This window comes from Telopea speciosissima, chromosome 9 (genome assembly GCF_018873765.1).
Source record: "Telopea speciosissima isolate NSW1024214 ecotype Mountain lineage chromosome 9, Tspe_v1, whole genome shotgun sequence".
Lineage (NCBI taxonomy): Eukaryota > Viridiplantae > Streptophyta > Magnoliopsida > Proteales > Proteaceae > Telopea > Telopea speciosissima.
Window position 1 is genome coordinate 58,827,115 of NC_057924.1, and position 22,329 is coordinate 58,849,443.

The 22,329-nt window shown below is 42.4% G+C and overlaps 1 protein-coding gene across 4 annotated transcripts in view; it reads right to left on the reverse strand.

The window, feature by feature from the left end:
* LOC122639954 (molybdenum cofactor sulfurase) overlaps positions 1-22,329 on the reverse strand; it is a 127,705-nt gene that overhangs the window by 39,268 nt on the left and 66,108 nt on the right. For all 4 annotated transcript variants that reach the window (XM_043833014.1, XM_043833015.1, XM_043833012.1 and 1 more), the window contains 2 exons: positions 17,168-17,267; positions 275-379 (listed from right to left, as the gene is read on the reverse strand). In XM_043833014.1, coding sequence (XP_043688949.1) covers positions 275-379; positions 17,168-17,267 — 205 coding nt within the window. The remainder of the gene's footprint in view (positions 1-274; positions 380-17,167; positions 17,268-22,329) is intronic.

Sequence of the window (22,329 nt, forward strand, 5' to 3'; positions counted from 1 at the left end):
AGTGCTAGAAACAAAATATCTAATTTCCAATTGTTCCAAGGAAATTTGGAGCCAAAACACTAGAAAACATTTGTGACATGAGAAAGCCACTGATAATGAATAGCAAACCTGCCAAGCGCTAACAGGGTTACATATTCATTTCCAGCATTAGTTTGCAAGCTTAACTTCAGTGGTACAATTGATTCCCAATGCTTAATGGTACAGGATAGTAGAACACATAACACCTCATACATAGTAGAAGTTATATCTACGTGAAAAGGAAATTGAAGGTTACCTGAACTGCTTAGAGGCCATTCATTCACACTGAATCCTCCACAGGACTTTATTGGGTAGATGGTGATGGACTTTAGATGAACACTCGAAGTTGAGGGGCATCTCTCTGCATTTTATACACATGAATGTGTAACAAATTAAGGCAGAATAGTTGAAAATAAATAACAATATAATGCATGCCGAGTTGCTTCTGGCATTAGCATTTGTAAGCCATTGATGAAAATACTGGAAGTATCTTCAAAAAATTATAGATGACAAAATATATATATATATACTTCTAGTAGAGAAAGGAGGGTACTCATTTAGAACAAAAATTGGTTGATTCTATGAAGATAATAAAATAGTGGGGGAGGCATCTAGGTTTATTTAGTTAAGTTCAAAGAGTTATTATGTGAAGCAGTCTGATTAGATCAGCCTGTGTGTAATGCCCCCCCCCCCCCCCCAACAGAAATAGCATGGGAAATGATAGGAAAAACCTAGCAAACTGAATAGGGAAGAAGATTCCATCTGATGGCTAGATTTTTTGGCATACGAAAAACAGAAATAGAGTAACCCAAATAAGTATGATCGAAGAGGTGAAGTTGAGTGGAGAAAGAGGGTGATTATGGATATTATGGAGGAGATGAAGTAGGGGGTTGCAACGACATAAAATAGGGAAGACGGATCCTAAGATTTAGTATCTGAAATAAACAATCAATGGAAGGGAGAGAGAAACTGCCGTACGGAGAAAAAGAAGAGTGAGAATTCGATGTCAGATCTAGAATTTATTAATTAACTCCATGGTTGGGGGCATCATTACATATTTAGAGCCTCAAAAAGAAAAAAACTATTATTCTCACTAGGACTCTTTGGAAAGCTATGAAAATGAGTTCTATCATTAGGACTCTAGCATGGAAGCCAATCTATAAAGCATTCCTAACTTGTTGCCAAACACCTAATATAAAATATAATAGTTTTAACTCCAGCAGTTCCTATACAACACCTAGAATACAGGACGACATGACTTGCTAAAAACCCCTATTTAAATAACCAAAATTACATATTTTCCCCTCAATTAAAAAAACAAAGTATAAGACAAATATACCCCTGGTTACAATAACCAACTTCAAATGTAGGGAAAAATCTGGACCATCCATTCGAGATCCCAAGATGCTTCCGCATCACACTGTCATCCAGATTCTAATTTGACAGCTTACAGTGCAAGCCCAGCTCATGTTGTGGCAGGCGTGGGCCTGGCCTACAGGATTTAGCTAAGACCCAAACAAGTCCAATCCCGATCTATACCAAACTCGGTCTGATCATTAGGTCTGAGGCTCAGGTCAGGCAGGACAGCCTTACACTAAACAAAGTAAGTTTGGTACAGATTCCAATTTTAAAGTTTTGTGTTCTGCCCAATTCTATATACAGAAATTCTAGATCAATTCTAGGAATTTTAGAATTGCACTTGGAAGAACAATGATGCTTTGTGATTCTCAAGGCCAGAATTGGAGAATCATGTGTCATAGCACATTGATTCCAAGATACCTATTCTGAATTCCCACCCTTATTTTTTTTTTGTGGTTATTGATCACAGTCCTTGATTGCAGCAAGAGAGGAGGATGGCAAGAGGTCTGGCAACCTCCACTGTAGTTGCAGAGAGAGAGAGAGAGCACAGATCACCTGGATGTTAATTGCTGACCTTCCAAATTGATGATTGATTTTTGGGTAATTTATACAAACCACCCTTGAGGTTTGACAAAAGTATGATTTTACCCCCCAGTTTTGGATAATTCTGCATACCCCCCTGAGGTTTGCAAACGGTAACAAATAAACCCATTCCACCAGTTCATGACTAACAGTGTTAAAAACATGGGGGTGAAATGACAAAATTGCCCTTGCAAAGAAAAAAAAAACCTGCAACTCATCTTCCCCAAATCGATTGGGAAGATGAGTTGCAGGTAAATAAGTAGAACCGCAACGGATCACAAGATGAGTTGCAGGTAAATAAGCAGAACTTCAAAGGATCACAGATCCAGTACGATTTAATCACCTAAATGCATCGTTACAATAACATGACCTATAGAAACTACAAACTTGAGATGACTGGAAGCCGAGATGAGTTGTCGAAAGAACACCGAATATAAGGAACAGATTCGTCGTCTTCTTCTGGTTGATGATTGTTTAGGTTTATTAGGCCTTTAGGGTTAGGGTTGGCATAGTTTATCGTCTATTTTTTCTTCTTCCAAAGATGAGGAGAAACGAAGATCAGCAATCTAGGGTTTTTTACGAGCTCTACACTCTCATTCTCAACATCCTTCGCTCTCCTCCTCTTTCGATCCATTTCTCCATCCCTTAGGCCATGGCACCCCTCATCCCGCCCTTAAGATGAGCATCGACCTCGCAGGTATCGCCGGCCACGTTCGCTTCTTTGCTTCTTGGGATTTCGCTCGCTTTGATACTCTGTGCCTCTGTGGTTCCGTTACTTTTGTGATTGGATTTATTTTGATGCCTTGGGTTCTCGGACTGGTCATGCTTTTCTACTTTGTTGGGATCGTTTCCAATATCTGAGTGTTGGCTCGCTCGATTCTTTGTCCCACTGCCATATCTGCCCTGTCCCGGAAGGAGATGCCTAGTGAGGGTTTTTATTTCTCCTTTTCTCTTTTTTTTGGGTTTATTCTTTTCATTCTCTGAATTCCATTTTCGTTCTTGAAAAAATTTAATTTTGTCTCTGCTCTTTGCTTGAGGATATGTATCGCTGATTGAATTTTTTTTCTTCATCTGCTCGATTCTTGTTTGTATCATATGAATCTGCCTTGTGTGTGAACTGATCTAGTACAAGACTTCATGTACAGCAGCAAGCAAGGAAAGGGGTTGAAGATGCAGGAGGAATCAAGAGAGATGGGTTACTTTCTTTCTGTATAAATGTCAAAAGCTCTGTATTTTTTTGCAAATTTCTTCTAAGTATCTGCACCGTTTTGCTTGGTTACTGAATGATATTGCTGATTCTCTGGTGTTTGTGTTGTTCTGTAGGATTGCTATACAGTTTCAACTAATGTCTCAGAACCAAGGTGTGCTCTACCGTTTTAGGTAGAATGGAGCATTGTTGTGACAGTGTCTGCTGCCAATGTTTGTCCCAATCGTTTCTCTCCCACCTTCTTTTCCTCCTCAGCTTCTTTCTCCTATCACTGTGTTCGCTAAAGATACTGTTGTACAGACTAAGCTTTTACTAATTTTGCACAGCTGATGTTTATATTGTTTGAATTTTTTTGCTTCATCTGCTTCCATGCTGTTCCCTACAAGATACCTGCAACTCATCTTCCCAATCGATTTGGGGAAGATGAGTAGCAGGTTATTTTTTTTACAAGGGCAATTTTATCATTTCACCCCATGTTTTTAACACTGTTAGCCATGAACTGACGGAATGGGTTTATTTGATACCATTTACAAACCTCAGGGGGGTACGCAGAATTTTTCAAAACTGGGGGATAAAATCATACTTTCGTCAAACCTCAAGGGTGGTATGTGTAAATTACCCTTGATTTTTTTAAGCTTTGGAAATCCACACTCTTCCATAGAATCCCATCCAGAAATAACACTTTAAGAAAGGAAACTAATCAAAACTAGAAAATACGATGTAAACCACAAGGGCCCTACAAGAACTGATGCTGGATAACTCTCCAACATGTGGTTTCAATCGATTGCCATCAGACTCCACAGGGAAAATGAAGACAAAAATATGGAAGAGAGTGATGAATAGAGGACGACTGGGACAGAAAGTCAGAGGAATGGCTGTGAAATGGAGGACAACCGGGGAAATGAGGAACAGCTAGATTCGGGGGCAGCACATGCAACTGTTAGCTGCGTCAAGCAATACCAACAGCAAAGAGGATGACCGGTGAAACAGCAAGGTACTAAAACTCGGGTCTCGGTGCCAACTCGACTCTTGGAAAAACCGAGACGAGTTGAGATCTCGCCGAGTTGGTGCATTTTTTTTTTTTTCAACTCAAAGCCTCAACTTTGGGTCAACCCGAGAACCGAGATCTTGCCGAGATATGTCGAGTTTTGTCCAATTAGGTAAGGTATTTAAGTGGTAGGTGGGTTAAAATAAGGGGTCGAAACCAAGATCCAACTGAGATCCGAGATCTCGCCGAGATATTGCACTTTTGAGACTCGCAGGTAATCTCGTCTTGGGATTTCGAAAATCCGAGAAACTCGGCGAGTTCTCGAACTATGTGAAACAGAGGTCGTACCTCTCTCCCCCAAAGTGTCATGTATCAGTGAGCATATTGGAAGGGTTTTTTTAAGAGACGTATCACAAAGATACTAAGAGACAAAATATACTAAAGATATACAAACTAATATCTTGAAGCATGATACACATAAATAAGCAGTAATTAGCTCCAACTATAGGATGTTAGGTGGTCAACTAATATCTGTCATGTGGTAGATCAATTAGCGCCTCAATTTTGTGTACAAGTATGCCACATGGTACCATGATTACCTGTCAATTTTGAATCCAATCAGAGTTTGTATCTGCCAGTATAAAGCTTTGAAGATTGATTACATTTTGAAAAACAAAAATGGATGGCTAAAAACAAAAGGGAAAGATGCCAATACAGGGGTGGTCCAGAACCAAAATCGAACTGTAGTCTAATTCTGAATTTCTCGTCGAATTCTGAGAATTCAGTCTCCACTATCCAGAACTGGCCAACTTATGGCCTTCCAAACAATACTCCAATTCTGAACCCAGAATTCTCAATTACAATCCAAATCAAATATAACGTTTATGCTAGGCCTGGCCAGACTGTAGTTCAAGAAGTGGTGTTTCCTTTGTGTTTTATGTGTTCCATTTCCTTCCTACTGTTATGTGGGGCTTCCTCTTATCTGCATTCTTAAACAAATCTCTGGAATCAAGGAGGTAATGGGCACTTTGAGTTTTTTTATTTTATGGTCTTTAAACAAAAAGTTTGAAGACCATAAAAAAAAAAAAAACTCGAAGTGCCCATTACCTCCTTGATTCCAGAGATTTTACCCTCCAACACAGTGACATGTGATTAAGAAAGCCAACATAAAACTAAAAGAAAAAATCTCCCTCATGAATGAATGGGTTAGAATAATGGCTCAAAATCTCGCGATACATCGCCGATATTTCGGTATTCAGATATCTTGACACTGCCGAGACGAGATGACCATACGAAATGCAAAAAAAGTCCAAATTTCGGTATATTTCGTGAAATTTCAGTATATGACTTAAACAATGTGTATTTAACTATTTATACATCAGGGTCTGACTGTATACCGTCAATCAAGGGTGCAACCCCAAAACACCACTTTGAGTTCATTTTTTTTTGCAATATGAAGGTTTAAATTTATTTAGCTTAAATAAGGGTGTACATGAAGTATCAGGCCTTAATATGGCCAAAAACCCACTGAGATGGACTACTAAAATATGGCAGACGGAAAACTTCAGGTCAGACCTGATATTCACATTAAGACTCGCAGCACACACAAACTTACAGTTGCAGACTTGGTAGCTTGAATCGCCCCTAAGAGATGAACTATGGTGTAAAATCCCAAGGAGAAAGAAGAATAGAGGAGGGAGATCGTTTCCTGTCTTGTGGAGCAATTAACTAGGCCTCATGATTTTCTCCGGTTTTGGCTTCAGGGGGTTGCGATGAACATGATCTGAGAGGGGAAGATGCACCTCCCTTCTCCGGCAGCCCCAACCGCTGCCGACACTTCTGCTTCTCTTCCTGATCCTCCACCTCCCTGCCCCTCTGCTTCACACCTTGACCCCTCCACCCCTGTTGTCGACCTTTCCACCCCTGTTGAGAAACCCTGGTCTTCTCTCTTTCCCGGAAGCTCCTCCGCTAAACCTGCTGGACACCCTCTTCATTTTGTTCCTCCTACCTCCCTTGATGATGCCAAGGTTGGGTTCTGCCCTAAAGGATTACTCGACGAAGAAATCTCAAAATGGGAATGCTGCCTTGTGGGGTACTTCCTGGGCAGCCGTCCTCCTTACCACGTTGTCAAGTCCTCCCTTCTGAAGCAATGGAAAGCTGCTGGTGCAGTCTACATTTACTTGCTATCTAGTGGGTTGTTCATCTTCAGATTCTCCGATGACACCGATAAGGCTCGTGCGTTGGAAGGTGGCCCCTGGCAGATTGGGAAGAAGCAGATTTATCTCTGACAATGGGATCATCGTTCCTCCCTCACCAGGATCGATCTCAAGCTCATCCCAGTTTGGATCAACCTACCTGGGCTTCCCTTCCATTACTGGTGCCCCTCTGGGCTTAGCATCGTCGGATCGACCATCGGCAATCCCCTCTTCTCCGACGAGCGCACCAAGAGAATGGACAGACTCTCCTTTGCTCGAATTTGCGTCGAACTCTGTGCTGATGATACTCCACCAGACTTCGTCAACATCCAAGAAGAAGATGGGCATTCCTTCACTCAACGTGTCCTCTATGAAGGCCTACCCCAACACTGCTCTACCTGCAAGCTCTTCGGTCACACCTCCAAGAGCTGTGGTCCAGACTCCCTCTCCTCTAAGGGTCACTCATCTTCCCAGACTGGTCCTTCGACTCTAGCTGTGGCTGAGACTTACGCTGAAAATCACAGACCTGCTTCGTCTTTGGCTCAGATTATTGCTTCGCCCTCGGCTGCAGTGCCTGCTACTGGTTCTTTAGATCCTGGGGTCTCCCTGCTTAACCCTCCTGCTGATGGTTCTCTCGCCCCTGCTGAAGATTTCTCGATGGATGCCCTTGCTGCTTCGGTTGACGATGGTTCTATCGGAGCTCCCAACAAGATCAACTCCATCGCTACTACCGCCATCGCTGCTCTTCGCGACAATCCTCGTGGCCAGAAAAAACAAAGGCAGCGCCACCGAAGGAGTCGCCGGGAACCAGAAGAAATTTCAACGCCTGGCGAGTGCCCCGAGGCTCACCTACCACGACGCTCACCTGACGCTGGCCACAACAGGTTTGCTACACTCAGGGATCTCGATCCTGAAGTTGCATGTGATGTCGCAGTCTCACCGGTTCTTCAGGAGCTCTGCGACGACCTGCAACCTCCCCCTGCTAACCCCCCTTCCCCTTTTGCTATACAAAACACGATGCCTTCCTCTACTTCTCCCTTAAACACCCCCTTTTCCAGCTTTCACGTACCCCCTTCGTCATCCCCTCCTCCCCATATTTCCCATTCGACCTTTCCACATGGCCCTCCCCTTGTCCCATCCAACTTAAACTTGTCCCCTGATGACCTGCCCCATTTACCCATATACCCCCGCTTTTCCACAAACCACTTATCACCACTTCTCCGCAACCCACTTGAACCTATCTGAACCGGTCCCAACCCAATTCACTTGCACCCAAACCACTTGAACACAATCGAACCAGTCCCAGCTTCCCTTACTGGTTCATTTGGCCCCAACTTGTGCCATCCCTCTCCCTCCTCTCCCCTAGTTTGCTTCCCCCCTGCGTGAATACCGTCTCAGGCCCCGCAGCGTTCCACCGAGATCCAAAGTTAGTTCCTCCACTGGATGGCTGCCCCCTCCTCCCCCCCTCTCATGATCCCTTGGACCATTTGGAATGTCCGTGGGCTCAATGCCCCGGCCAAACAAGCTGAAATCTGTGTCCACCTCAAGACTTCCAAATCCCCTCTTTGTTGTGTCCTTGAAACCAAAGTGCTCGAACATAACTCGTCCCGCATTGCTCACTCTCTGGCCCCCTCTTGGTCCTTCCTTTCCAATTATGTCCACTCCCCCCTTGGCCGTTTTTGGGTTTTGTGGGATCCCACAAAATTCCATATCTCAGTCACCTCCTCTTCCTCCCAACTTCTCCATCTCTCCATTTCCGACCACCTTCACAACCATCTCTGTTTCTTCACCATGGTTTATGCCCTCAATCGCCATCCTGATAGAATCCCTCTTTGGGAGGATATCCGATCCATCTCTTCTTCTGTTGGTTCCTCCCCTTGGGGCATTGGAGGAGACTTCAATGTTGTTCGTTTTAGTGATGAAAAATTGGGTGGTTCTCCTATCGACCACCAAGCAGTCACAGCCTTTAACTCCTGTCTGTAGGACTCTGGGCTAAACGACCTCAGATGGTCGGGTGCTGATCTCTCTTGGCACAACAAGCACTCTGGCTCTGACAGAGTTGCCTGTAAGCTTGACAGAGTCCTTGTCAATGACCCTTGGCTTTACTCCTTTCCGTCCTCCTATGCTCTCTTTGACCTCCCTGTCCTCTCTGACCACTCCCCCAATTCTCTCTTTGTCCTTCCTTACCTCTCTTTTGGCCCGAAACCCTTCAAGTTCTTTGACATGTGGTCCTCCCACTCTGGTTTTCTTCCCCTTGTCCAAGAGGCTTGGAACATCTCAGTCCATTCCTTCTCCTCCCCTCTCCTTGCCTTCTCCAAAAAGCTCAAAAATGTCAAGGTGGCTCTCAAAGCCTGGAATTCCTCCACTTTTGCAACATCTCCTCTCGTGTCTCTGCCTGTCGGGACTCCCTCTCCTCCATCCAGCTCCGCCTTCAGGCTGACCCCCTTAACACCTCCCTTGTTGAAGAGGAGATCCTTGCTGCTTTCGACCTTGCCTCCTCTCTCTCCCTTGAGGAAAGCTTTCTTAAGCAGAAATCCAGAATCAAATGGCTTGAACTCGGGGACTCGAACACCGCCTTCTTCCACCGCTCTCTTAAAGCCCACTCTAACTCCAACTCTATCCTCTCTCTTGCTTCCCCCAATGGCTCAGTCCTCTCCTCTGTTGATGCCATCAAAGCCGAAGCTGTGAACTACTTCACTAGCATCTTTAGTCCCCCCCCCCTCCCCCCACCACCCCCTCCCTATTGACCTCATCAACAAATTCATCCCCCCCCCCACCTCCTCTGCTCCCTCAGTTCCATCCCCTCTGACTCTGAAATCACCTCCGTTGTTCGTTCCCACAAGGCTAGCAAAGCTCCTGGCCCTGATGGGTTCAGTATGGGTTTCTTCTTCTCCTACTGGGACATCATTGGTATCGAGCTTATCAGTGCTATCAAGAGCTTCTTCTTTAACTCTCATCATATCCAAAATATCAACCATACCTTCCTCTGTCTCATTCCTAAGTCCTCTGAAGCTTCACCCATGTCCGACTTCAGACCCATCCCCCTTTGTAATCTTCTTTACAAGTTCATTGCTAAAATCCTTGCCAACCGTCTTAGCCTTGTCATTGATTCCCTCGTCAGCCCCAACCAATCTGCCTTCATTGCTGGGAGAAGCATCTCGGACAACATCATCCTTTGCTAGGAAATCATTCGAGGTTTTGACCGCAAGTCTCACTCTCCTGCTGCTCTTCTCAAAATCGACATCCATAAGGCTTGTGACTCCATCCGTTGGGACTTCATCTCCTAAGTCCTCCTCAAAATGTCCTTCCCTCCCATTTTTGTCAACTGGATCCACTCCTGTATTTCCACCCCCTGCTTCTCTGTCCTTCTGAATGGCAGTCCTGCTGGTTTTTTCTCCTCCTCAGTTGGTATCCATCAAGGCTGTCCCCTATCCCCTTTTCTCTTTTGCCTGTCCCTTGAGGTCCTCTCTCGAAGCATCCAGTCCAAAACAGACCTCCACCTCATCTCCCCCATTCCTAAGTGCAAGCCTACCAACTTGACTCACCTTGCCTTCGAGGATGATCTCATGATCTTCTCTAAGGCTGACCCCCTCTCCATTGAAACCATCATGTCCTCCCTCAACCTTTTTCAAGGTCTTTCTGGTCTCTGCATTAACCTGCAAAAGTCCCAGATTTTCATTGTCGGAGTCTCGTACACCACCAAAGCCTCCCTCTCCTCCCTCACCGGCTTTACCATTGGCACCCTCCCTATCCGCTACTTAGGCCTCCCCCTCATCCCAGCCAGACTTTCAGCCCATCACTACTCCCCCTTCCTGGATCTCCTCCGCAAGAGGTTGCAGCTTTGGAAAGCCAAGCTTTTATCTTATGCAGGTCGCCTCGAGCTCATTAGATCGGTTCTCCAGTCTTGCTACATTTACTGGAGTGGTGTTTTTGGCCTCCCTAAGGCCACCATCAAGGTGGCTGAATCGCTTATGTGTGCCTTCCTTTGGAAAGGTGTGGACACTGCCAGGTTCCTTCATCCTATGAGCTGGGCTTCCCTTTGCGTTCCTAAGTCTGAAGGAGGCCTCGGGCTGAGGAGAATAAAAGATGTCAACACGGCTGGGTCCATTAAGCTTATTTGGAAGATCCTCACAAACACATCCTCCATCTAGACTTCATGGGTGTACGCTAGGCCCCTCCGTAGAGATTCCATTTGGTCTGTTAGCCCAGGGACTGATTCCTCATGGGTTTAGCGTAGAATTCTGCAAGTGAGACATTTAGCTAAGGATGCCATTTCGTGTAGGATTGGTGATGGTACGACCACCTTACTTTGGCTTGACAAGTGGCACCCCTCTGGGGTCCTCTCTTCTATTGTGAGCTCCCGAGATATTTACTCCTCCGGATTGGACAGATTTACCCATGTTGCTGCCATCATTACCTCAGGCTCTTGGTCCCCACCTCCTCCCCTCCCCCCCTCGCCAACCTTTGGAGCTCTCCCCCCCATCCCCCCTGGGCATCGCGAGAGAGGCGACACCATCTTGTGGCTCCCATCCCAATCGGGCAGATTCATCTCACTCCGCTTGGGATTTGGTTAGACATAGAGGGACCCCTTGTCCTTGGCATAGAGTTGTTTGGTTTCGTGGTCACATACCTCGCCATAGCTTCACCGCCTGGCACGCCCTTGCTAGTTGCCTTCCTACCCAAGCCTTCCTTATTTATCGGCATATTCAGGTCCATCCCAACTGCTGTCTCTGTTGGAATGGGACTGAAGATGTCGATCACCTATTCTTCACTTGCCCCTTTGCCTCCTCCATCTGGTCCCGTGTCCTACGCCATTGTTGGCCTGGTCGGCGCACTCCTCTTCCCCTTAGCCGGGAATGGATTTTGATTGACATGACTTTCGGAGGGAAATCAAATTGTGACTCGGTTGGCAAGATTGCCTTTTGTGCCACCATCTCCCACATTTGGATGGAACGCAACCTTAGAAGATGGACATCCAACTCCCGCTCCTTCAACACGATTTGGAAGGCCATCTTTTTTTATGTTTCATCTAAAGTTAGCTCCCTCCCCCTTTGTGATGTGAAGGATTCCCCAAGGAACAGGCTCATTGTTGTCTCCCGGGGCCTCCCTACATCTATTTTGCACCCTAACTAGTCCCTAGTTAGGCTTTGTTGCCCTTGGGCTTGTATATTCCCTCTTTTTTCTTCGTAATTAAATTTTTATTCATCCAAAAAAAAAAATATGGCAGAAAAAATACCATATTTCGACGAAATTTCGGATATTTCAGAAATCTCGACCTGCCTGAAACGGCAAGACGAGACGAGACTTGAACTATAGTTAGAATCAATGTTCGAGATTTCAGCCGAAACCAACAAAATCTCACGAAAAATTTCGGTTTCGACCTTGGTCAAAACGAAACTGACTTCGACTCACTAGGCATGCAAAATTTCAACCGAAACACTACATTCAAGTGATATAAAAACAAGATTTCGATCGAAATGGGTAACTATTTCGACCCATTTCAGTGGTTTCGCCTAGTTTGGACAGTAAGTGCTAGAAAACCCTGTTTTTTGGGTTCTTGGGCCAAATCACCTGCAAAACTTGATAGAATAACATGTTGGACACTACTACAATACATCTACAACAACGATCTGGTGCATTGAAGACAGATTTGTAGAACATTCAAACTTTGAGGTATACCCTTTTTCCTTAAAAGTTAATTTTTGCAAAAAATAGGGTAAATATTTAGTGGTTGGGCTTCAATTTTTTTTTATGTTAGATATCGTAGGCCGATCTACAAATTCACAGAGTAAGATTTAATTTTAAAAGTTTTTTAATTATTTTTAAAATTTTCTGGTTTAAAAAAATGATTTTCTTTATACAAAAAAATTGAAAAAAAATAGGGTTAATATAGATTGGTTAGGGCTTGATTTTATATATGTAAGACACCGTTAGCCAATCTACGGTCTCACAATGTCTCTTTTTCTGCCTAAAAAATAATTTTTTTATTTTATAAATTAGAAAAATAATTTAGAAATTTCAAAAAATTATGAAAAATGAAAAAGGCGTACCTAGTGCACGAGCCTCCCACCATTGTGGGTTCTAGGGTGGATCATAATGTACACAGCCTTACCCTTGCTTTCACAAAGAGGCTGTTTTTAGACTCAAACCTGTGACCACTTGGTCACAATGGAGCAACCTTTACTATTGCACCAAGGCCCGCAATGGTAGTAAAAAGTTATGAAAAAATACGGAAAAATATTTTGTTTTGGCTTTAAAAATAATGAAACTTTTTGTAAGTACTGTTTTTGTCTTTTCAACTTAAAATGGTGATTAATGTGTTGTTCCACACTTAAATTTTGGTTAATTAGGGAATTATCATTTTAATTTTTTTTAATTAGGAAAAAAATGAGTCAAATAAAAATTAGGAAATAACTTTATTATTCTCGTAGGATATTTAAGTGACAGAAAAATTAATAATGTAGCACTTTTTGTTGCAACCGTGCAAGAAGAGTATATCATGATTGCTCAGAAAGGAAATGGGGGAGACATAGCATAAAAGCATGGTGTACCCATTGGAAATGATAAGAAGCAACTATAGTGGAAAGAAAATCATGGGAGGTGGGACCACTAAACTGAAGTGGCATTTGGGAGTTGGATACAAGGATGTGGCCAAAATCCGTAGGATCCCTCTTCAGGTGCAGAAGGCCATTGTTGCCCTTATGAAGAGAGGAATAAAGAGGAGGTTAGACAAGTAGAAGGCAAGGGAAAAGTTTGATGAGGAAATGCTGGAGAGAGTCACAGACAGAAGGAGATGACTCTGATTTGGTAGTGATGAGGACTACATGCCTGCTGATATGAAGACAGAGGCAAAAGCAAAAAAGATAACGCTTGCCAGGGAAGTGAGCCGAGTTACACATATGCAAGAGGATAGAGCTAGAGAGTTCAGGGGAGGAGTTGGTTACTCAAGAGCAGCTGCACCAGAGGCCGGTGGTAGTGGTTCTTCTACACAGGGTAAGAAGAAACTGAAGCAAACGGAGTTTCCCCTTCGGAGAGCACAGTGGATGAGGGGAGTAACACCCCCCCCCAACACACGCACACAATAGATGAGGATGTCTTGGACATACTTGAGTTGGATCCTGCACTTTTCAGGACTTGTAGTAGTAGACACAGAAAATTGAAGCATGTATGGTTGATGCTGTGTCGAAGTGGTCCTTTTACCACAATATCCTGGCACATGTTACTAAGGAACCCTATTATCAAAATATACTAGACATTATAGGGAAGGTTGCGGAAGGAGTGAAGGGGCCTTACGAGCTGATGAATGTGTATTTGCCCTGGCACAAAAAGGAGCTAGAGTACATAGAAACCCTTAAGGGGACACGGTCAAACTATGGTGTCACTGTTATATGTGATGGTTGGACTTGACCTACTAGACAGTCTTATCATCAGCTTCATGGTATATTGTGATGGTAGGACTACGTTCCTAAGTCAGTATATGCACCCAAGGAAAAAATGATGCAAAATATATGTACAAGTTATTGAAGAAGGTGGTCCAAGAGGTGGGGATAGACTATAGAGAACGTTGTCCAAGTGGTGACGGACAACGGTAGTAACTTCAAGAAGGTAGGAGAGAGATCGATGAGCAACAATAAGTGCTGCCTGTTTTGGACCTTATATGCAGCCCACTGCATTGACCTCATACTAAAGGACATGGGAAGAAGACCTTGGTACGAAGCGTGGTCAAGAGGGAAAGACAAGTGACTACATTTGTGTACAACCATGAATATTCCCTATAGATGTTGAGGACCAGTGTGGCGGTGATTTGGTTCGGCTGGGCAATACTCCATTCGCCACCAACTACATTGCCCTGAAGAGCTTTGGGGCAATGAAGGTAGGACTAAGATCTATGTTTGCTTCAGAGGAGTGGTGGTGTAACCTTGGTTAGGTAGCACAAACTGGGATCGGGAGAGAAAAGAAATTACAAGAGTGAAATTTCATATCTAGGCAGATTGACATTGGTAGTAAAATAATGATAACTTTCAGTATATAACATATATGTCACAGCGTCATGGCAATCCAAGTCCGTTGAGGGGTGTTTATTCGATATATCGACACGTCGCCCGCCATGGCATTGCCATGGTGATCATGTCGACCACGGTAGAATTGTAATTAAATCCAAAGTTGAATTACAAACTAGTAAATAAATCAAGATTTATAAAAGCAATGGCAAAATTGTAATTAAATCCAAAGTTGGAAGGCAAACTAGTAGACAAATCAAGATTTATAAGAGCAATGGCAGAATTGTAATTAATCTTAAGTTGAAAAGGAGTGGCAGAACTGTAATTTAATGGAGTTAAAGAGAAAACCGAATGGGTTAAACAGAATAGCAATAGAGAATATAAGGGGTTTTATATAAATAATATAAGTTGTCCTTACTTGCAATTTTAAAGACTTAATGTCTTCTTCAACCTTGCAATAACACAATAGAAAGAGAGGCAGAGAGGCGGTGAACTGGAGTAGTTCCAGCCGAGGAAACTCCTTATGAAGATGATTCTCCCTGCAATTTCTGGAACAAAATCGCAGCACCAAGGTCTACCGATCCCAACGAGAAATAGCCCCAAAATTCTACTGGCAACCGAATGGTGATATCTGAAATCAGATTTGGCGGATGTCTTAGCTGCAGGTTACTAAACCAAGGCTAAAATAGGAGATTTTGGGAAGCAGGGAGTGGGTCTAAGGTTGGGGTAGAAACAAAAAATTAAAGAAGAAGAAATCGAAGAGGGAAAGAGAGACAGGACGCCATGGCGTAGGTCGATATGCACAGACCTCCAGTGCCAGGCCGCCATGGCGGCGCCATGGCGACGATATGGCGACGCCATGACAACTATGGTATATAACTCGGAATTGAATGATTCTAGTGGGAAATTCAAGCCAACTTAAAGGGATAAAACTTTGGTTCTTTGGGTTTCCTGAAATTCGGAATAAAAGATGGTGATATTGGGCCATGAAGTTCATATCACTGCACAGGTCGAAATCTGGAAAACTATAAAATGAGTTCCCAAACTTGGTGTGCAATATAAAAATGAAAAGGGGATGATGTGAACTCGGATTTGGGTTGGAATGGATGATATGGATATGGAAAAAATATCAGAAGTTAAGAGGGAAGGGTAGAGGATAGATGAGGATGATAATAACTCCAAGAAGGTCCTCTTCTAGGTCCTTTGGTGGAGGTGGACATACGAACTCTTCAAGGTTGATGGTGGCAACACTTCCATGTCTGCACCTAGATCTTTTAGCTCCTCCGATCGGAATCATATAACTCCTCCTTACTGGGGCATCCCTAGGCCTCCGTTGAACAACCGTACCATCCCAAACGAACCTCTCGGAGCTTGTCATTGATTGGGGCAACTTCCAAGTCAGCTCTAATACGCTCATTCCTTACTTTATCCTTCCTAGTTTTTCCGCACATCCATCGTAACATCCTCATCTCTTCTACACATAGCTGCTCAATATGACACTTCTTAACTACCCAATATTCTACTCCATACATCATTGCCGGTCGAAACACAGTCCTATAGAACTTTCCTTTAAACTTTAAAGGAATACATCGGTCACAGAGTACTCCGGACACACTTCTCCCTTCATCCATCCCACTTTAGTTTTCTGCGAAACATTATCCTCTATGACCCCTTCTTTATTTATGATTGACCCCAGATATCTAAAATATTCACTTTGCAATCTCTCTTTCCTCGATTTGCACCATGTCAGTATCCATCATAGTGTGACTAAAATTACACATCATCTACTCCGTCTTTCGTTCTACTAATCTAAAAACCACCAAATAATTTCTCTAGGTGCTCTATCATATGCTTTCTCCAAATCAATGAAGACCATGTGAAAATCCTTCCCACTTCTCATAAATTTCTCCATGAGCTTCTTAAGCAAAACTAGATTCCATTGCTGATCGTCCTGGCATAAAGTAAGATTGACATTCTGATATACTGGTTTTATGCTTTAAAAGGTGTTCAATTACCCTCTTCCACAGTTTCATTGTATGACTCATTAACCAAGACAATCCACAAACTATTATGCCATTCCAAATCTTTATTAGAATTCCATCTGGTCCTAGAGTTTGTCCTACTTCATCTTCCTTAAAGCTTCTTTCATCTTGGACATTCCAATTCTCCCAAAGCATCTAACTTTAGTTTCTTGAGGTCTACCAATCATACTTGTAACGGCATCTAGGCATTTGGAGGAGGGTAAAAATCAAGATGACACCAACAAGGGAGACGCCGAGGTGACCAAGGCGCCCTTCTAGTAAAGGGTACCTGGACGCCTAGGCATCACCCAGACAACTATGCAGCTAATATCTTTTAAAAATGTCATTTCTTGTATTGTTTTCATTTAGTAGGAGTTCAAAATAATTAATTATTCCTTCTTTCTTTGATCTCCCTATCGCAACTTTATCATCCTCGTTCTTGAGACATCTAACATGGTTAAGATCATACCTTAATCTCTTATTTTAGCAAGTTTATATATCTTTCTCACCATCCTTGGTATAAATTGGTTATACAGACCACCATATTGTCATGCTCTTGTCTTACATATTGTTTTCTTGGCTTCATTTTTCACAATCTTATATCATTTTATCTTCCTCATTTGAGTATCAAAAGAATAAATTCTCTTTTTTGATCTTTTGCCATGTTTTAAAGAACTCTTTAACCCCAATGGTTACTTGAACTTCATTCCACCACCCTGTTTCTTTACATGATACTAAAAATAAATATTGTAAGGCATTGTCAATAACACTATGTTGGGGCTTTGGTTTGAAATTACCTTTGCTTGACAAGTCAACTGAATTTCCTCGCAAAATATATCCAATCCCAGTTTGATTTGGCAATGATACAAAGGAGTTTACAGTGAAGCTGATAAATTTCTACACAAAAGAAAAGCAAAAACAAAACTTAGTTTGACAATAATTAGCTAGCATCGGACATGAAGTGCACAAACTACACACGAAAAGGAAACATTAAGGAAAAAATTTAAAACAAAAAACTTTCAGCACTATCAAACAGGAAAATATTTATAAGAAAGTCCCAGAATTTAAAAAACTATCTTAGCTGAGCTTGTGTAATCAAAATAAACTCTGCATAATTTTCTATAGAAAATACACAAAAACAAAAACTCACCTTAATTTATACTTTTGATCATGGTACAAGATTTCGCGAAATATCGCCGATATATTGGCATATTTCGGAAATCTCAAGCCATCCGAGACGAAATGCCAAGGCGAAATGGAAAAAGTACATATTTCGGCGAGATTTCGAGATATTTCAGGATATTTTGGTCATGTACCGAAATATCACCGAAACTGTTACAAAGTCTTAAAAGCCTCACGTGACTCAGCCTTTAAAAGCAGAATCTCGCAAGTCTCGGTCGAACTTTCGACCGAGACCTGCAGAGACTCTCTTTGCTTCAATTTTTTGTGTCATCCACTCTTCCAAGCCTCATCCAAGCCTTGTTCTTCACCATTTTCGACGGATTGTCGCCGGAAACATGTCGAAGCCTCATCCAAGCACATCCTCCAAGGATTTTTCACTATTAAAGGTAATTCTTTTTTCTCTAAAACTAATTTTCTTTGAAAATAGTATGTTGAATACATGTTGGATGGTGATGATATTAATATATGTTAGTCACCGGAGGCCGATCTACAACCTCACGGTGTCGAAATTTTTTTCCCATATGTATTTTACTACAGCAAAAATAGTTATAAATTAGGAGTAATATAAATTGGATGGGGGATCAATTAATTATATGTTAAACACCAATGGCCGATCTACGGCTTCACGGTGTCGAAAATATTTTTTTGCCCACAAATAATTATTTTCATTTTCGGAAATTAAGAAAAATATTTAAAAATTCAAAAAAAAGAGGGAAAAATATTAGGTTTTGGTTTGAAAAATCATGAAAAAATACGAAAGTAATTTCTACATGCTTTTTAAGAGCAATAGACATATATTATGCTTAATCATTTAGGTTTTGTTGTGTTAGGTTAATATTTATATGAAAATTATTTATAAAAAATTGTTTTTAATTATGAGAAAAATATAAAGGTTAGGGGAATATTAAATAGCTATACAATTGTTTTACTACTCTCAAAGTCTCAATTGAAGTACTTCTACATTAAGTTTTTAATCATTTATTTTACTTACATTGCAGTAAACAAGTATTATTATAGCGGATCGTGAAAGACAACGTGCGAAAAGAAAGCAGAAGGTAGGGGAAAGTAGTCAACAGAGGGAGCAGAGAGAGCAGAGGCCAGCCAGGCAGCCTAGGGTTGACATTGCATGTTTACATGGCACTCCAATTGATGGGAATAAGAGAAAATCCCAATGTAACTATTGTCAAATACAGTTTTTGAGAGGTGGGTCCAGTAGACTTAAACAACATCTAACTGAAGGATCTAAAGATGTTGTAGGTTGCCATATGGTCCCTACTCAAGTAGCTATGGAAGTTGGTGACAGCTTAAAGGGAAAGAATAAGAGGAAGGCTGAAAAACAAAGGGTAAGGGAACAACTTGAGGAGGCAGTAAGGAGTTCAATGGGAGGAGGAGAAGGAGAATACCATGATGATGATGATAGTGATGAACCCATCTATGTGCCTGATGATATACAAACACCACAAGAGGCTAGGGACTTTAGACGGTTTGTTTCGAGGAGTAAAGTTGATTTTCGAGAAAATCAGCAGAGACAGAGAGTAGGGAGTAGTGGAGGAGCAGGCACATCTGGAGGTTCTAGAGTTGGGGGGCTGTTGAATCCTTTTAAAAGATCACAAAGTATGAAGGCAGCTCCAACACCTCTATCGGTACCAATACCACCATCAGCATCAGCTCCTAAACTACATAGGAAGAAGGGAAGTACTCAACCAAAAATCAAAGGAGCATGGAAGAATATGAAGGGGTTAGTGAAAGAGTCAATAGCTAAGTGGATGATATACCATACCAACTCAGCATACACCGCACAAGGCCCCCATTATAATACCATGATTGATACAATTGCAGAGGCTGGCCTAGGGTTCAAGGGGCCCACCCCATATGAGGTAATGAGTGTTTATTTACCTCAACAGAAGTCTGAGATTGATGAGTACATTGGGGAGATGAGGAGTATGTGGGAGACATATGGGGTGACTATAATGGCAGATGGTTGGACTGGGCCTACAAGAAAGTCCATCATCAATTTTATGATATATTGTGATGGGAGGACGGTTTTCCTCAAATCTGTGGATGCATCCAAAGAGATAAAGGATGCAAAATATATTTATAAATTGTTGAAGGAAGTAGTTTAAAAAGGTGTAGGAATAGAGAACGTTGTCCAGATTGTAACGGATAACAGAAGCAACTTCAAGAAGGCAGATGAGAAGATGATGAATAATAGTAAGTACCGGCTCTTCTAGACTCCTTGTGCGGCTCATTGCATTGATCTAATGCTGAAAGATATGGGGAAGTTAAAGTTGGTGAAGACTGTGGTGGAAAGTGCAAGACAAGTCACCAACTTTGTATAAAACCACTCCTTCGCACTAAATCTATTGAGGGAAAAATGTGGGGGTGACTTGGTAAGGCTGGGCATCATTTTATTCGCCACAAACTACATTACCCTAAAAAGCTATAATACAAAGAAGGTCGGGCTGAGATCTATGTTTACTTCTCAGGAGTGGTTTGGATGGAAGGGTTTCAATACCACAGGTGGGAGGGAAGCACAGACAACCATGTCCTCTGAGGAATTCTGAACAAAGCTAGGCAAAGTGGTGAAAGTTTTGGAGCCAGTAGTTAAAGCTCTACATATAGCGGACTTCGCTTTCAAGGGCCCCACCATGCCAGTCCTATATGCTGCCATGGACTTAATAAAGGATAGTGTCTACAATGTGGCTCCTTATAGTAGCAAGCACTTCTTGGATATTATCAATGCTCGCTGGGAGAATCAACTTATGCATCCACTGCATAAGGCTTGTGAGTAATTTTGTTTATGTAAGTAATTCATATCTTAGTTTCTTAGCAATATTACTAATTACAATATCTCATTTCTATATGTCAATTTTCAGCATACTACTTGAACTCCAAGTATCAATATAATAATAGGCTTGGGATGGATACTCAACTTATTGATGCTGTGAAACAAGTAGTAAAAAAGTTGGAGCCAGATGGTAGACTACAATCTATATGGAATAATGATGTGAGTCTTATAATTCATTTGGAATATAATTAGTAAGTAGTAATTAGTTAATGAGTCATTACTAATTTTCCACATAGATATAGATGAAGGTTTTTCGGGATGCATTTGGGAGTTTTGGAACCAATGTTGCAGTACAAGGCAGAGCACGTGGTGATGCTGGTACTCACTTTAATATCTTATTCTTTTAAATTACATATGTATTGAAAGTTGAACGTTGTGAAAATTTTGACACGTCTTTTTTTGTTGTAAACTTGTAATGTAGCTGAATGGTGGGTGTTGTATAGGGAATCGACTGAGAATTTAAGGAGAATAGCAATCAAGGTCCTTACCCAAACATATTCCGCATCTGGCTGTGAGAGGACCTGGAGTACGTTTTCGCTCATTTACTCCAAGAGACGCAACAGATTGGGTTTTGAATGTCTATCTGAGATGGTGTATGTGCACTACAACTTGAGGCTGAAACTACAGCACATACGCATGGGACATGAGGGACAAAGGGGCACTATTGACCTCGCCGACATCTTTCAGGTTGACTCAGACGATGAGGACCCTATTGTGGATTGGGTGAGGGACAGAGGTGAGCCGGTGTTGGATCAAGAGGGAGGTAGGCCAAACCACGTGATAGCTTCTGAGATGGGTGCTAATGTGGATGACTATATGGCTGACAAGGGTCAAATACAAGCACGGGAAGCATCACCCATACCATTCCAGCCCACAAATGGCAATGCTGATGAGGATGATGACTGGTCCAAGTCCTCACGTGGTACTAGTAGGAATCAGACTCAGACTCAAACTGGAACTGATGGAAGTGATGGTGATGGTAATGATGATGGCAATGATGATGATGATAGTAGTAGTGGTGGTGGTGGTGAAGCATTTGATGGAATGCAAGAGTGTTATGCGGTAGACCAGCAGACAGCGCCTGTAGAGCCAGTCCAATTCACCGGAGAAACACAATTTGATCATGCCACACAAGATATGAACCACGGTGCATGTGAGACCGCACCCGCACCCACACCTGCACCCTCACGTACCCCCTTATCATACACCAAGCAGCGTAGGGGTCAGCAGACACAGGCTATTGATTATATGGATATTGATGAGTTATCTAGCTCTGTTGGCAGATTGAGTATGGGTAATAGGGAGGGAGGATCGGGTGGGCATTGGAGTGCCCCATCTTTTGACGCACATACCACTCCATCGTCATCGGATTAAAGTGCATCACAACCTTAAAGTGGTTATGGATATAGGGAGTTCGTTGGGGACTATGACTCCCAGTCCCAGTACCAGCCCCAGGGACGTACTGAATCATCTTTTGTGGACGACATCTTTTCATACCCTAACTACCCAACTCACTAGCCATACATGCTGCCAGCACCGACATCACATCATACTGGATCAGTGGGTAGTCATGGTTCTTCTTCACAGTCATAGATTGGTCACCAATATCCTAGGATAGGTTACCTGCAATATGTTGATGACTCCATTTACATGGCAATTGTGGATGACTACACTCGTGTCTTCTCCGAAACTATACCGTGGTCCACGTATGTCCTTCAGACAGAGGACAATGGACGTCGACTCCAGCGGAGCATTAGTGGGGTCGATCCAGGAAGACATAGCAATTATTATTAGGATTTGTTTCATGATAGTTGTCAGTCTTGTGAGTTGTGAGTTGTGAGTTGTGAGTCTTATGACTTATGAGTTGTGAACTTGTGACTTTGTGTATTGACTATTGAGTATTGAACTATGACTTTATGCACTTATGGA